Source organism: Lacerta agilis, chromosome 2, assembly GCF_009819535.1.
Source record: "Lacerta agilis isolate rLacAgi1 chromosome 2, rLacAgi1.pri, whole genome shotgun sequence".
NCBI lineage: Eukaryota > Metazoa > Chordata > Lepidosauria > Squamata > Lacertidae > Lacerta > Lacerta agilis.
Window position 1 is genome coordinate 73,695,717 of NC_046313.1, and position 14,423 is coordinate 73,710,139.

At 39.6% G+C, this 14,423-nt stretch overlaps 1 protein-coding gene across 1 annotated transcript in view; it reads left to right on the forward strand.

The window, feature by feature from the left end:
* The first annotated feature begins 565 nt into the window (after window positions 1-565).
* SLC6A11 (solute carrier family 6 member 11) overlaps window positions 566-14,423 on the forward strand; it is a 93,825-nt gene continuing 79,967 nt past the window's right edge. Inside the window, exons 1-5 of the mRNA XM_033140772.1 lie at window positions 566-940; window positions 1,290-1,522; window positions 10,528-10,662; window positions 11,564-11,704; window positions 13,246-13,336. Coding sequence (XP_032996663.1) covers window positions 1,303-1,522; window positions 10,528-10,662; window positions 11,564-11,704; window positions 13,246-13,336 — 587 coding nt within the window. The 5' untranslated portion in view covers window positions 566-940; window positions 1,290-1,302. The remainder of the gene's footprint in view (window positions 941-1,289; window positions 1,523-10,527; window positions 10,663-11,563; window positions 11,705-13,245; window positions 13,337-14,423) is intronic.

The following is a 14,423-nucleotide window of genomic DNA, read 5'->3' on the forward strand; positions in this document are numbered from 1 at the left end:
GCAGGCTTTTAAATGAGGACTGCGGGGAAACCAAAAGCAACATGCTCGGGGCTCGGGCAAGCCCCGCAAAGACGCTGTGGATGTGAGGTGGGGGAGCAAAAGCGTAGCTACAGCCCTGCAGGGAGAGCAGGACCTGGCCCGCCTTGCAGCGAGCCGGGGAGGCAGGCAGGGGGAAGGTGCTTGCCGATGCTGTGCTGCTCCTGCCGGCGTTGGCTTGGGAGTGGGGGGGGGGCAGGAATACCAAATAGCCGGCTGAGCGAGCCTCGCACAGCCAGCCAGCCGCTGCCTCACCAAGTGAGGCTTTTTGCAATGGGCGGCGCGGGGCTCGGCCAGCCAGGGGAGTCGCGGGGAGGGGGGCGCCAAGAATGTCACCCCACCTCCAGAATGGAAGGGGATGGTAATGGGGGCGGGCGGCTCTCAACGCCCTGGATTCCTCCACCACTGTAGATGTCCTAAAGGCGGGAAGGGGGGGTGAGGATAGGGGATGTGGAGGGGCATATATATATTTGTCGTCGTAAATGAGGAGGTGGAGCGCGGGCTTGTGCTGTTCTGCTGGCAGCGAAGCGGGGAGGAGGAGGGGAGGCGGGAGAGCTGGTGGGACAGACTGAGGTGGGTGGAGTGGGCGGGTGTTGTGCGTTTTCCTCAGCAAGCGCCGCCGAGCAGTTGCAAATTTACTCTCAGCAGCGTGGCCAGCCCAGGAGCACCCCAGCCTTTCCCAGGCAGCGACAGCGGTCCGGGAGAAGACAAGACGTCCCTGCCTATCACGAGTCTTCCCCCCTCAGCCACGGTTGCCGCCTCCGCCGCGGACGCCTGCCTCGCCGCGGGCCCCCTCTGCCCAGTTTGACGGCGCAACAGGACGAAGAGGGACGCAGCCCGAAGGTTCAGCGGCGAGCCCGGCACCGACCTCTTCCCTCTCCCAACAGCACAAGCAGAGTCCTGGGTGAGTCGAAGAATCCCGTCTCCTCCCCACGCGTTACATTCACCCTAGGAAGATGCAGGGCAGCCCCAGGGACGCATGGCAGGTTTGCAAGGCTGCTGCATTTGGTCAGGGGAGGGATTGTGGGAAAAGGGAGCGCAGTGCTCCTTGTCTCCGTTTGTATTTATCGCGCTAAATAATCCCAGGACCAGCAGCAGGGATCTGGCAGTTTTGCATCTCCTGCGCTTTTTATTGAGGCTTTTGTGAAATAGGGGAGATGCAAAGCAAACAGTGTGTTGACCAAGTAGAAAGGGATGTCTCAACACCCAAACCTCCCTTACTATCTCCCCTCCCTTTTCTCCTTCTCCTTCAGGCTGGAAAGAGTCATGACAGCTGAAAAGACTATTCCTATAATTAATGGCAAGCCAGAGGATGCTCTGGACCCGGAAGCCTCAAGTACCAACTTGGTCCACAGCAACGATAAGAAAGTGCATGAAAGAGGCCACTGGAACAATAAGGTTGAATTTGTGCTTTCTGTGGCCGGGGAGATTATTGGACTGGGAAACGTGTGGCGATTCCCGTATCTCTGCTACAAAAATGGAGGAGGTAAGATGGCATCGTGTGTAAATGCATAGCTTTCATGCCCTAGGGAATCGCCGAAAGGTCTGTGCACTTTATGTCAGGAAAAAGAGGTTTTCTCAGTGTATGCTAGCATTCAGGCAGGTGTGAGCATGGCATGTAAAATGCTCCACTTGCGGTATGGAATTTAGATTAATGTAGTGACTATGTAGAGTCATGTTGATCAAAGAACAGGTTTGTTGGCTAGCCTGAATTGAAAACACACCATGCAACCCCTTTGAACCCTTTGAAAGTGGTGTTGTTGTTGGTTGTTGTTGTTGTTTTTTTAAACTCAATTTAATGACAAATACCAGTTTTGGCTCTCAGGCAGAAGGTTTCTTTCCCTAAAGCTTGTTGCTGGTGAATATTATAGAGTTTAGACAAAATCCATGTTAAATGTCTCCTAGCAAAGCAGTGCTGCCACATGGTTGTTTATTGTGGGGTTAGAGCACCTCAGACATGCAGGTATTTGGCAGCATTCACATGTTGTTGGGTTCAAAATGTCAGACTGTATCTTTTGCCCATTTAATCCAGATGTACAATTTCTAAGGGATATCTGATGTTAACAACAACACACTTGTTGCTAACATCCTATCTGAAAATCTCAATGGCCTATTTCCAAATTAAGCCCCCATCTACAAGCACCCAAATAACATGTGCATTGTGCAAGATCTTTTATAGGCAGCAACACACTTCTTTAACTGCATGGGGGACAGTGAAGAAAGAAACTGTTATATTGACTGCATTTGTGTGTTTGTGTGCGCACATATATTTGCTAGTCTTTAAGGTGCCACTAGACTTTTTGTTAATATAACTTTGGAAAGTATTACCAGTTATACTGGCACATATACTATACTATATACAGTTATAGATATTTTATGTTGCATACTAAAGTTATGTTCACAGTGCAACCTTAAGCATATTTATTCAGATGGAGTTCAATTCTGTCTTGGCATGGTGTTGGCACAGCAGCCTCAAGTTTCTGTTTTTACAAATTAGGTAGACTTGTATTGCCATGGAGCTCTGTGATGACCACCGGCTTTAAATAGCTTCTAAAAGTGATTTTAAGGTCTGCCATTGGCTACTAGCTATGTTAGTATTCAGAAATATAACCATCAGCCACAATTCAACACACAGTGAAGTGCTTTTATAAAACCATCGATTCTCTGTGTCAGAAAGAACCTCTGAGTGCTGTTCTTGGGACAGTCAACATGGAATGGATAATTCTATTTTGCTTTGCTCATTGTAAACAGGTATTAATATATCTGAGGATTGATTTAATTTCCCACTTTTTAAACATTTGAATAGTGATTCTTAAAGTCAAGTCACAGTAAATGCTGGTTTTGAAAGTGATTCAATAGTATTTTGTTATGTTTCATTACTGTGTGTGTGTGTTGGGGGAGAGGTGACTGATTCTTGAGAACCACAAGTCAAAGATGTTTGGAATGCGTAGAGCTAGTAGTATGGTTCTTTGGATCCTGTCCTGAATCCTAAACTTGATGAACTTCTGCTCTGTAATAGCACAAGGAGGCAAATATGATCAATGTTTTCAAAGGAAAAGAGGGTGGATTGTAAACTGAAGAAGGGACATATTGTTACAGCAAACTCTAAACAGTATTCAGTACAGTACTGTGATATTGTGAGGCAGGATGAAATGTAATTTGGATTAGGTATTATCCTTAGATTATTAAATGACAAAATATTCTAGGTATTATCTATTCTAGGTATATATTTATGGATCACATTCATAATAGTAACTATACCATGCAAGAAACATATATGCATATATGCACATATGATCAGTGATAAGAAAATGCATTCTCTAGACCAGGGGTCAGCAAACTTTTTCAGCAGGGTGCCAGTCCACTGTCCCTCGGACCTTGTGGGGGGCGGACTATATTTTAAAAAAATAAATAAAAAATGAACAAATTCCTATGTCCCACAAATAACCCAGAGATGTATTTTAAATAAAAGCACACATTCTACTCATGTAAAAACACCAGGCAGGCCCCACAAATAACCCAGAGATGCATTTTAAATAAAAGGACACATGCTTCTCATGTAAAAACACGCTGATTGCTGTGGGCCAGATTTAGAAGGCAATTGGGCCACATCCGACCCCCGGGCCTTAGTTTGCCTACCCATGCTCTAGACTACTGGTTCCCTAACTCCCCCGCCCTGCCCCCATCATTAACCACTTAAAATTGTTAAGGTATGTAGCCGTGTTGGTCTGCCGTGTGGTGTAGTGGTTAAGAGCGGTAGACTCGTTATCTGGGGAACCGGGTTCGCGTCTCCACTCCTCCACATGCAGCTGCTGGGTGACCTTGGGCTAGTCACACTTCTCTGAAGTCTCTCAGCCCCACTCACCTCACAGAGTGTTTGTTGTGGGGGAGGAAGGGAAAGGAGAACGTTAGCCGCTTTGAGACTCCTTCGGGTAGTGAAAAGCGGGATATCAAATCCAAACTCTTCTTCTTCTTCTTCTGCCGTAGTCAAAACAAAATAAAAAAATTACTTCCAGTAGCACCTTAGAGACCAACTAAGTTTGTTATTGGTATGAGCTTTCATGTGCACTATCTGAAGAAGTGTGTATGCACATGAAAGCTCATACCAATAACAAACCTAGCTGGTCTCTAAGGTGCTACTGGAAGGATTTTTTTTATTTTGTTTCGACTTGAAAATTGTTGACGCTCTTGACAGTTGTAGCAATTATAATGCACTGTGCTAAATGCTGATTGATTTTCATAGAACTGAAATTGCAATACAATAAAAGAATTTAAGATATAAAAGAAGCAATAAAATACAGTTTAAAATGTGAATTAATATTTAATGAGGCGGCACTGTGTATCACCTTAATGAAGTTCATGGACTACTGATGGTCCATGAACCTCAGTTTTGGAACCCCCTGCTCTAGTGGTTCCCAACCCCTCCTCCAAGGACCATTTGGAAATTGCTTATATTTTTGGTGTACTACTTAGTGATTTTTCTGCCTCTTTTAGAAACTGTAATTCCACAGAATTCAAATTGTAATACAATAAAGTACAATAGAAGAAATAAAACAAGAAAAGTACAATTAATAATCAGCATAAATATTAAAAATGATGGATATGCCACCTTCCATCTTCACCCACAAATCCAGAGACATGTTGAATGAAACTTGTGGATCACTGGTGGTCCATGGACACTAGTCTGGTATACACAAAAATAATAAAAAATGAAAAATCCTATTTTGTTTTGACTATGGCAGACCAACATGGCTACCTACCTGTAATTAGTATACACAGTTCCACTTCCCTTAAGTTATAAGGCTACAATTCTAAGCACACTTTTGGGACTAAGGCCACTGAATATGAGAGTAATTTATCTACAGATAAGCTTTAAGACCAGAACCAGTTCCATGTGGTCAGGGGGAGATTTGGATTGTCCATTGAAGAGTAACCTCCCATACTCCCATTCTATATGGCTAGTAGGTTATGCTTTGGCATAGAGGTGATGCTCTTCAAACGTGGAAAAGTAGAGGTGCTGGCGGAGGTGGGAGGGACTATGATGTGTGTTCAACCTACTGAGTACACTTACAATGCCTATTTCTATCCTGACCTAAGACATTTGTAAACAAGTATACTGCAAAGATTCAAACACTGCCAAAAGAGATGAGGACTGTGTTCGTTAAACAACATGAGGGAAACTGTGTGTTGGGTAGCCTGTCTACAAAGCAGCACAGAAAGTGTGGATCTTTATTTCTTGTTTCTCTGCCAACAGTGCAGGGCCAAAATCCTTTGTGTTTCTGTACTGTGAAGCACCATCATGAATTTGGCCCATTTGGTTTGCTACGTCTGTTAAAAGCACAGCGTGTAGGTTTACTTGCTTTTCTTTATTGTCGTCTTTTGCTACACAGTGGCAGAGAAACAAGATCTTCTGTATTAACAATGATTCTTGTTGGTTACTGTTAGTCAATTCCTCATGCTGTTTTTGTTACATGATGTTGACAAAGCTGGGGGTGTCATTTTTATGCCACATGATCAAGCAAATTTCCTACTTCAAGGTATACATTCGTCAGGGCAAAATAAGAAATATGTTTACATAGGAACACAGAAGCACATTATTATTATTATTATTATTATTATTATTATTATTTTGAGGGTCTAAGTACTGCTTTTCAGTAGTTAGTGCAATACTGACTCAGAACTTCACTTCTTCCATGTTAAGTTTAGTTGAGCTACAGTATTAGACCATGGGACAAATTCAGCATTGCATTATTATGATCATTCCATCAGCGCACACATTTCTGCTTGCCAGATGGAATGATCTCCCTTTTCCTGCCCCACATGGGGATTCTCCCAGTATCCCCAGACTTGAGGGGGGGCACAGGGGGAGGAAAGGGGGAAAGCCCCATTATGCTAGTGGGACTCTTGCTAGCACAGCTATTCAGTTGAATTCTGCCCATGGTTAAATTTGCATTTACACTTAAAAGAAACAGATTGATCATTATTCAAAACACAGAATCAAGTGGGGCAAAACCTGGTTTGAGGATTTAGGATTTTATCTAGGAGATGCCAATGAACGAGTTTGTCCATAAATCATAGATTTGTGTGGTATGAGTGTTGAGGGCTAAAATGAACAGTACCAACTATCTTTTCTTGTTCACATGTGTATTAGAGCATGCTCATTGATGATACTTGATTGGTGGTGCAGGAAATGTACAGTTTTTGCTTAGGTATTTTAAGAACTGATGCTTGTTTTCGACATAGAAACAGGTCTGTTTGCTTTTTTTTTTGCTTTTTTGGTATAAACGCCAAACACTTCAATCCTATATAGCTCTACTCAAAAGTAAGTTGCACTGAGTTCAGTGGGTCTTACTCCTGGGTAAGCAGCAAGGGTTGCCATCCTTTCTGGCCTTTTGGAATTCTGAGAGATTACTTTGACACCACTATTTTGGTTGCTTTCCTCCCCACTTCCCCAGGTCAGTTTCTCTTTTCCTTGCTCCTCAACAGACAGACAGACAGACAGACAGACACTCATGAACACTTTTATAAGGGGTCTAGGCAAAAGTCTGATCCAGTAGAACTAAAACAGACCTTGAATTTGCATGATTTTATGCATCCTCTACAACCACAAAATTAAAGCTTGCAGTGGTAAAAATCACAGATCTGATGTTTTCTAGCACCACAGAAGCATCAATCCACAAAGGATCCTCATGGATCTTCATAATTTTTACAAAGGCTGATGACAAAAACCACCCAAAAAACCCACAGTGTACCCAGAGTACAGTGTGCCCAAATTAAAATAAAATAAATTATGATGTATTTGTGTTTTGAAACTACAGTTAAGTATTGCGACAACATTGGAAAGCACTGGATATGTGAATGTCATGGTTCAGTCAATGGAGATAAAACAGATTTTCAAGGGGTTAGAGAGAGAATGAGAGATTGGTGAAAGTCACCTCCCTTCTCGAGCTGGTGTGAACATCCTGGTAGCAGGACTCTACTTATAGGATTCTTTTGCCAGCAGAAGCTTAGTTAGAATCACTATCCCTTTATTTGTCTCTTTAACTTTCACAATGGAGTTGCATAGTTGTTGTTTTTTCATCTAGAAAAGGACCAGAATTCTGTATTCTGAAAAGCCTTGAAGCAATAGGTTTCAGCAAATGGCCAATGTAAATTATTTCCGAAAGGAAAACCAAGAATTGAAGGTGTTTCTGAATAAAGATTTCTATGTGTGATTGTGCTCTCCTTGGAAGACTTGAAAAATTAAGTGTATGTTGAAATGCTGTTGCATTTTTCTCAAGTAGGTGTACTTAGAATATCATTACCAAATGCATTAAATTATTATTAGAATGTTTCAGTTAGAGGTGAAACTGTACTGGAAGAAGATTCAGTTTCTTAAAAATTCTGCATGCCACTTACTCTCTAGAACCAACCCAGCAATATTTTCTAGACTTTACCAAACTACTTAATGACAAATGAAAAATATTAAGCTTTCACTGTTGGTCCACCCCCTTTTTAGTGAATGTCTACTACTGTGATCATATTTACTATCCAAATAAAATAATTTTGTTTGCAAACCTATTTAAGGAAACCTGCTATATTTTCAGGGCTAAGTAATAGGATAGTATATGCTTTGGTGTGCTGCATGAATGGAAGCCCGTACAAGAATATTTAACTGTTAGTTTCACCAGTACAAGAATATTTAACTGTTAGTTTCACCAGTTAAGTTTAGTTGCTTAAAAAGTATAGACAAATTAAAGTTAAAATAGCTAAGAACAATGCAGTTGGAACTATTATTGGTATGGTTTGTTTAGGTAATTAGTCAATTTACACAAGTTTCTCTAAGCGATTTACAAATGCAGTTGTACCTCGGCTCCCAAACACCTTGGGAGTTGAACATTATGGCTCCTGAACGATCGAAAACTGGAAGTGATTGGCTGTAGAAGCCGCGCTTTGGAAGTCAAACATTTCAGAAGTCAAACGGACTTCCAGAACGGATTCTGTTCGACTTCCGAGGTATGACTATAATAGTAAAATGCAATGCATAAAAAGCAAAAAAAACAAAACAAAAAAACAAAACAAAACGAAGTAATTCAAAGTGAAGTGCAATACAATGTAATCAGACCATAAAAGTTATACATTTACTAGTTAGATTTTCCATGCTACATATTTTTTTTAAAAGATTTTTTATTATTTTCCAATAAGACAAAGAAAAAACACAGCATAAACATAAACACAATAAAAACACAATACATGAACACAATAAAGACAATAACAATATCAACAAGCATAAAGAAAAAACATATACAAACCTTAACAAACACCTATCTTTGTACTTTTCTTGTTTCTAACTTTTCTGCTAGGGGACTTCCCCTGTTCCCTCCACTGCCTTCAAAATCATATATACGTTATAGGTAACTTTATATCTTTTTCCATTAACATTTACCATATTTCTTAATACTCTTAAGTTCACTTAATCCATTATAAATCATAACTTAAACACAATTTCTTAAAATATTCTCTAACAATTAAATCATTCACAAAAAATTTCTTCTAAACAGTTTTATCTAACATTAACTTGCTAAAGCCGATCTTTTGCTTAATTCTGCTCAAATATTAAGTTTTTCAGATTTAACTAGATAATCCTTAATTTTTTTCCAATCTTGCGACACCTTCTCCTCTCTCTGGTCTCGGATTCTAGCGGTCAGTTCTGCGAGTTCCATGTAATCCATTAACTTCATCTGCCATTCTTCCACTGTTGGAATCTCTTCACCTTTCCAGGTTCTTGCCAATAGAATTCTAGCCGCTGTTGTGGCATACATAAAAAATACTCTGTCCTGACTGGGTATCTCTTCATTGGTCATGCTCAAGAGAAATGCCTCTGGTTTCTTACTAAAGGTAATTTTCATTACCTTTTTAAGCTCATTATAAATCTTATCCCAGAAGGCCTTTACCCCTGGACACGACCATCAAATATCAAAAAAGGTACCTTTCGAAGATTTACATTTCCAACACACATCCGACATTTTAGAATTCATCTTAGCTATCTTGACTGGTGTCAGATACCATCTATACATCATTTTCATTATATTTTCTCTTAAACTATTGCATGCAGTAAATTTGATACCTTTCTGCCACAATCTCTCCCAGTCATCCATCATAATATTATGACCCACATCTTTTGCCCAATCTATCATTGTTGATTTGACCAATTCGTCTTTCGTATGCCCATGCTACATATTTTGTTTACTGTTCAAGTATCTTCTCTTGTTTCATTTGCCATTGGGGTGCTGCAGCAGATATAGTCCATATGGTGACTGATTAATGCTTGACCCGTAATAGAAATACTTATGAAATGAACTGTAGCCTTAATGATTTGGGTCTCTATGCCCACTTTCTACATTCCTTGTAATGACTGAAGGGTGTGTGGAGGCTTAACACATGACGGGTTGAGAATCCATGCAGTAGATGCTTCTAAATGTCTTTGGCCTGGCAGATACCTTGCCACAGGGAGGTCATTTTGAGTCACATCCCAATGGCATAAGCGTTGTACAGTGGTGTCGTCAAGTCAGGGCTTTAGGACAGAAGTCAAGGGCCCCCAAACTCAGCAGGGCTGGTGTACTGCATTTTGAAGTAAGTGAAGGAAGACAGAATGCCATCTAAAGAGGTCACCCCCAACCTCCCCTGCCCAATCAAGTCCAGGATCTATGATTGCCTGACTGCATCATTAACATTGTGTGCTCTACACCAGGCCCAAGTCAATAACATTTAAGCATTTAACTGGGAATGTCAGTTCCATTTATATTTCTGGTTGCAACTATTGATACTATAGTAGTTTCTTATCCATAGTGTGCGAATGCCTTTGCTTTGTGAGTGGGTTTAATACTCATGTGCAAAAAATTATTATAGCTCATATTTATAATAACTTTTAGAGACCATGGGTACATGTCCCAGAGTATGTTAAATCTGCGACTCAAGTGTAAGTGAAAATCAGCCTGAAATATGTATTGGATAATGTTAAGCTTATTGGTAGAACAAATTGTTGGCATTTAAAAATCAATTTTGAAAATTTGGGGGCCAGAGCTATGCATCTTTACCCGCATGAATATTTCTTTGCTATCAATGATACAACATTCAAGACAAGGGCTCATCCATACTTTCTCTTGTCCTGCTGCTTTCCTCCAGAGGAAACTGCTCTTCAGCACTCACTCAATGAAAACAAATGGCAATTCAGGTTTCTCCTGGAATGCCATTTGTTCCAATCTATCACTATACAGAGGTTTTTCCATTGGGAAGGAGTGGGGCAAGGGGAAAACCACTCAGACCTACGCTTTCTAGGCATGGTACAAGGGCAAGGGCAGATGAGCCCAGAGTGTTGTTTGAGATAAGACAATAAAGTGATGCTATGTACGGTAGTCTTGTATAAATAATTTATGCATGAAATTAAACTTATTACTTATCTTTAAGGACCTGGATCAAACTAAATAATACATATCAAATCCTTGCTTTTAGGTGCTTTTCTCATACCCTATGTGATTTTCTTTATTTGCTGTGGAATACCAGTGTTTTTCCTGGAAACTGCCTTGGGACAGTTCACTAGCGAAGGAGGCATTACATGTTGGAGGAAAGTTTGTCCACTATTTGAAGGTACACGTCAAATTCTCTCTTGTTTCCCATATATAAACATGTATGCGTCTATCTATGCATGTGCACACACAAAACATTCATGAGTTTTGGAAATATCTTACAAATGGGGCAAACATATTTTTTACTGGTTACAGGTAGGTAGCCGTGTTGGTCTGCCATAGTCAAAACAAAATAAAATAATAAATTCCTTCCAGTAGCACCTTAGAGACCAACTAAGTTTGTTCTTGGTATGAGCTTTCATGTGCATACACACTTCTTCAGATATTTTTTACTGCTTCCTTCAACAACAAAAACATTGCACCAGCCATTCTACACACCTTTCTTACTGATGCTTTTGGAACTTAGTTAGCAAATCATGCCAATTCCTGACCAGTGCAGCACATTAGAGGACCAGTAAACTCAGGAATCCTCAGTTCAAATCCACTTTAGCCATGAACTCCTTGAATAACCATAGTCTATAGTATGGGGATAATGATACAGTGCAAAAGTTAATGATACCAGTTCACCTTAATGCATGCAAAATATCTGGAGAATTTAGGAAAAAGTTGTATGTTAATTGCTTTGCTGTAAACTTAGAATGTTTCCTCTTCTCTATACATTGAAATAGGACCTCTAAAATCATTTCCCCAACACTTTAACATGCTTTACCTACATTTGAATGTATTGCATAGCCCTGCTGATCTCAGCCTTGGCCTTATTTCATTACACAATCCAATTTGTCACATATATTCAAAGACTGCTCCCCCCATGACCAGTTCTTCCCTTACAGCCCTTACATTTATATTTTCAGGATTTTCTTTGTAACAAGTGACAATCTTAGAATCTGAACAAAGACTGCTTTCTGACTCTCGTTCCTTGTTCCTTTAACAATGCTGAAACAAGTTCCTGTGTTTCTTTTCAGGTATCGGATATGCTACCCAGGTTATTGAGGCACATTTGAATATTTACTACATCATCATTTTAGCATGGGCCATCTTCTATTTGTTTAACTGCTTTACAACAGAGCTCCCCTGGGCAACCTGTGGGCATGAATGGAATACAGGTATGGGCACAATGGACATGCAATCTGTATGAATGTGTTAAAAGAGCAGCAGAGTGATTTAATATTTAAATGATTATGGGGCCAAACAAGATAATGGTGAAAAATAGTGTAATTCAGATTTGGAACACATGATGTAAGAATAAAGGGATGAATTCCAATAATTAATGTTGATTATTCCAATAATAAAAGTAATGCCTTCAAATCTTCCCCCATACATCATTTTGCTTCATGAATTAAACAGTCTGGTTTAAACAGCATGTATTATTTTCAAAAATCTTCCCTTCTAAAACACACTGGTTTGAAAAGTGATGGCACAATATGTTCCTTAACTGTTTATTAAAACTTTGCAAACTAAACATAGAGAGGGTACATGTAGGTTTTTTTTTACCTCTTATGTAATGGAATTTAGTAATTTTTAAATTATTATTATTAATTTTAAAAACTTACATCTGAGCTCACTGTAAACTTTAAGACAAAACAGTTTACGTTCTTTTGATTCACACAGCTATCTGCTGGATCAAACAGCTTTCCATCAACAGATGGACACATTTGCATACTATTGTGAATCATTAAACATTGTAATAAAAAGTGTGTGCAAGTGTGAAAATCTGGAGGCAGAGATTCAGAAAGGGTTACATGTTTGCACTAAAACAAAAGGTGTGGAAGGGTTGCCAATCTGTTAATACTTCCAGTCTCACCCCTTGAATTTTTTGTGGGTTCTTTTTGTTGAGTCCAGTGGAAAGCCCCTCACACTAACCTTTGGCAAATATTAATTCTCTTATGAGTTTTACATGTAGTATAAACTACAAACCAATAACCACTTTTATTTTTATTTGGTGATGTATAAGGGCACGTTGAATTAGTTCATTACACTTGAAAGGGAAATAATACATCCTCATCTAATATAATTTTTAGTGAGAATTGTACTCTTTCATCCTCATTCTTTTATTCATTTTAACAGTTTGGGACTCTTACTTGAATCTATTGATGTTTAGGTAAATTAAAAGTCTAGCATCAAGTCCATCAGAAATTATAGTGCTTCAGTGTCCTTTTTGGCATCTGTTTAGGAAAGCCTAGCCAATATTCAATGCTGTCCAAATAGTAAGTGTCAGCTCAATAATGGAGAACTGCTTTGATCTCTTTCTACCATTTCTCTCATGCCAGAGATAACAGTGTGCCAAATGGTAGCTTTGTCACTTGCCATATTAAGTCCACCTTTCCTCTGGTAGAAAGAGATTCCCAAGCCAGTGATAGGCATTAGGAATTCAACTGAATCAAGCACAATGCATGATTAAACTCCCTAGCAATCAGAGGAAATTATCCTCTTTCTGCTGCCTCCAACTGATCTGGCTGTTGCAGTTGTGACAGGACCAAAAGCAGCAAGTGAACACCTTTCTGAGGACAACCAGTATGAATTAGTAATCAAAGCATGTGACTGAATCTTGTTTTCAGATCTCTGTGGTCATGATCTTAACATATTCAAAGTGAACTTGAAAGTTTTAACATCACAGCATTATTATTATTTCTTTATTCTTTTATAGAACACTGTGTAGAATTTCAAAAAATTAATATGAGCAACTGTTCCCAACAATATTTGCAGAATGCTACTTCTCCAGTCATGGAATTTTGGGAGTAAGTATAACTAAACTTTTATTCTAAACTAATTACAATATTAACTCTCTTCAAATGAAAGGTGTGGAGCAAACAATAATAGCTAAATGTAGGTTTATGGCAACGTGAGAATTTCAGCAGCAAACTGTTTTTACATAAAATTCACATAGGTGACACCGAGAACTCTTCCGTACTTGAAAGCACATCTCATTAAAATCAAACTTTGTTCTACACATGATGGTTAGTATTTTGTGTATGTGTGTATGCACGTGTGTTGAGAGGTTGGGGATGTTTTCCTTGGAATATTATCTGTAAGAGTTTGTTGCAAGACTTTCCTGAGTATGGCCCTGAAACTTAGATTTCTGTTGGAAGGGACTGCTAATCTCAGCCAAATATTATCAATGTGTAGGAGATGGCATATCATACATAATACCTTATCTGAGCATTTCCTGATGTTTAGGAAATTTATTGCCCTTACTTTGGTTTTTGGCTAAGGTTATATTCCAGTTGTGTTCTCATTGTGGTGATGATTACTTGGCGGGGGTGGGGGAGAGTGTTCCTTTGCTTGTTTTGGTCCCAGTGCTTCAATTTTTCTTTGGCTATGTTTTTCTGTGCTATCTATGCTGGCTGAAAAAATGTTCACAAAATTATCTAGTGAATTTTCCCCTGCATTTTTAAGCATTAGGAGAAGGAAGCACAGGAGCTCTCTTTATGTGTGTTTATATTTCTGGCCATCTGCTACTACAGCTTTTGTAGGGAGTAATTGCATCTAAAATGCAGACACAAAATTTGCGTGGTCAAATGTGCTGAGTGGAGTTTCTCTATCCCTTTCTGCCATAACTGTACATAACGGGGAGCTTGTGCCTGGTCATCTTTGGGCAGGCAAAGCAGTCTATTGTTTCCCCAACAATTACTATTTTTCCTGTGTTGTTGTTGTTTTTTAAACTTGCATAACTGGACATCATCTATGGCTGAACCTGGAAAATGGATTAATTTCACTGGTGCTTCTGAGATGTTACATTGTTCACCCTGAATAACTGCGACCTGATAAGAACTCTCTTAACCATGAATAGTATCCACCACTCTTGCTCCATTCACATAACAGACT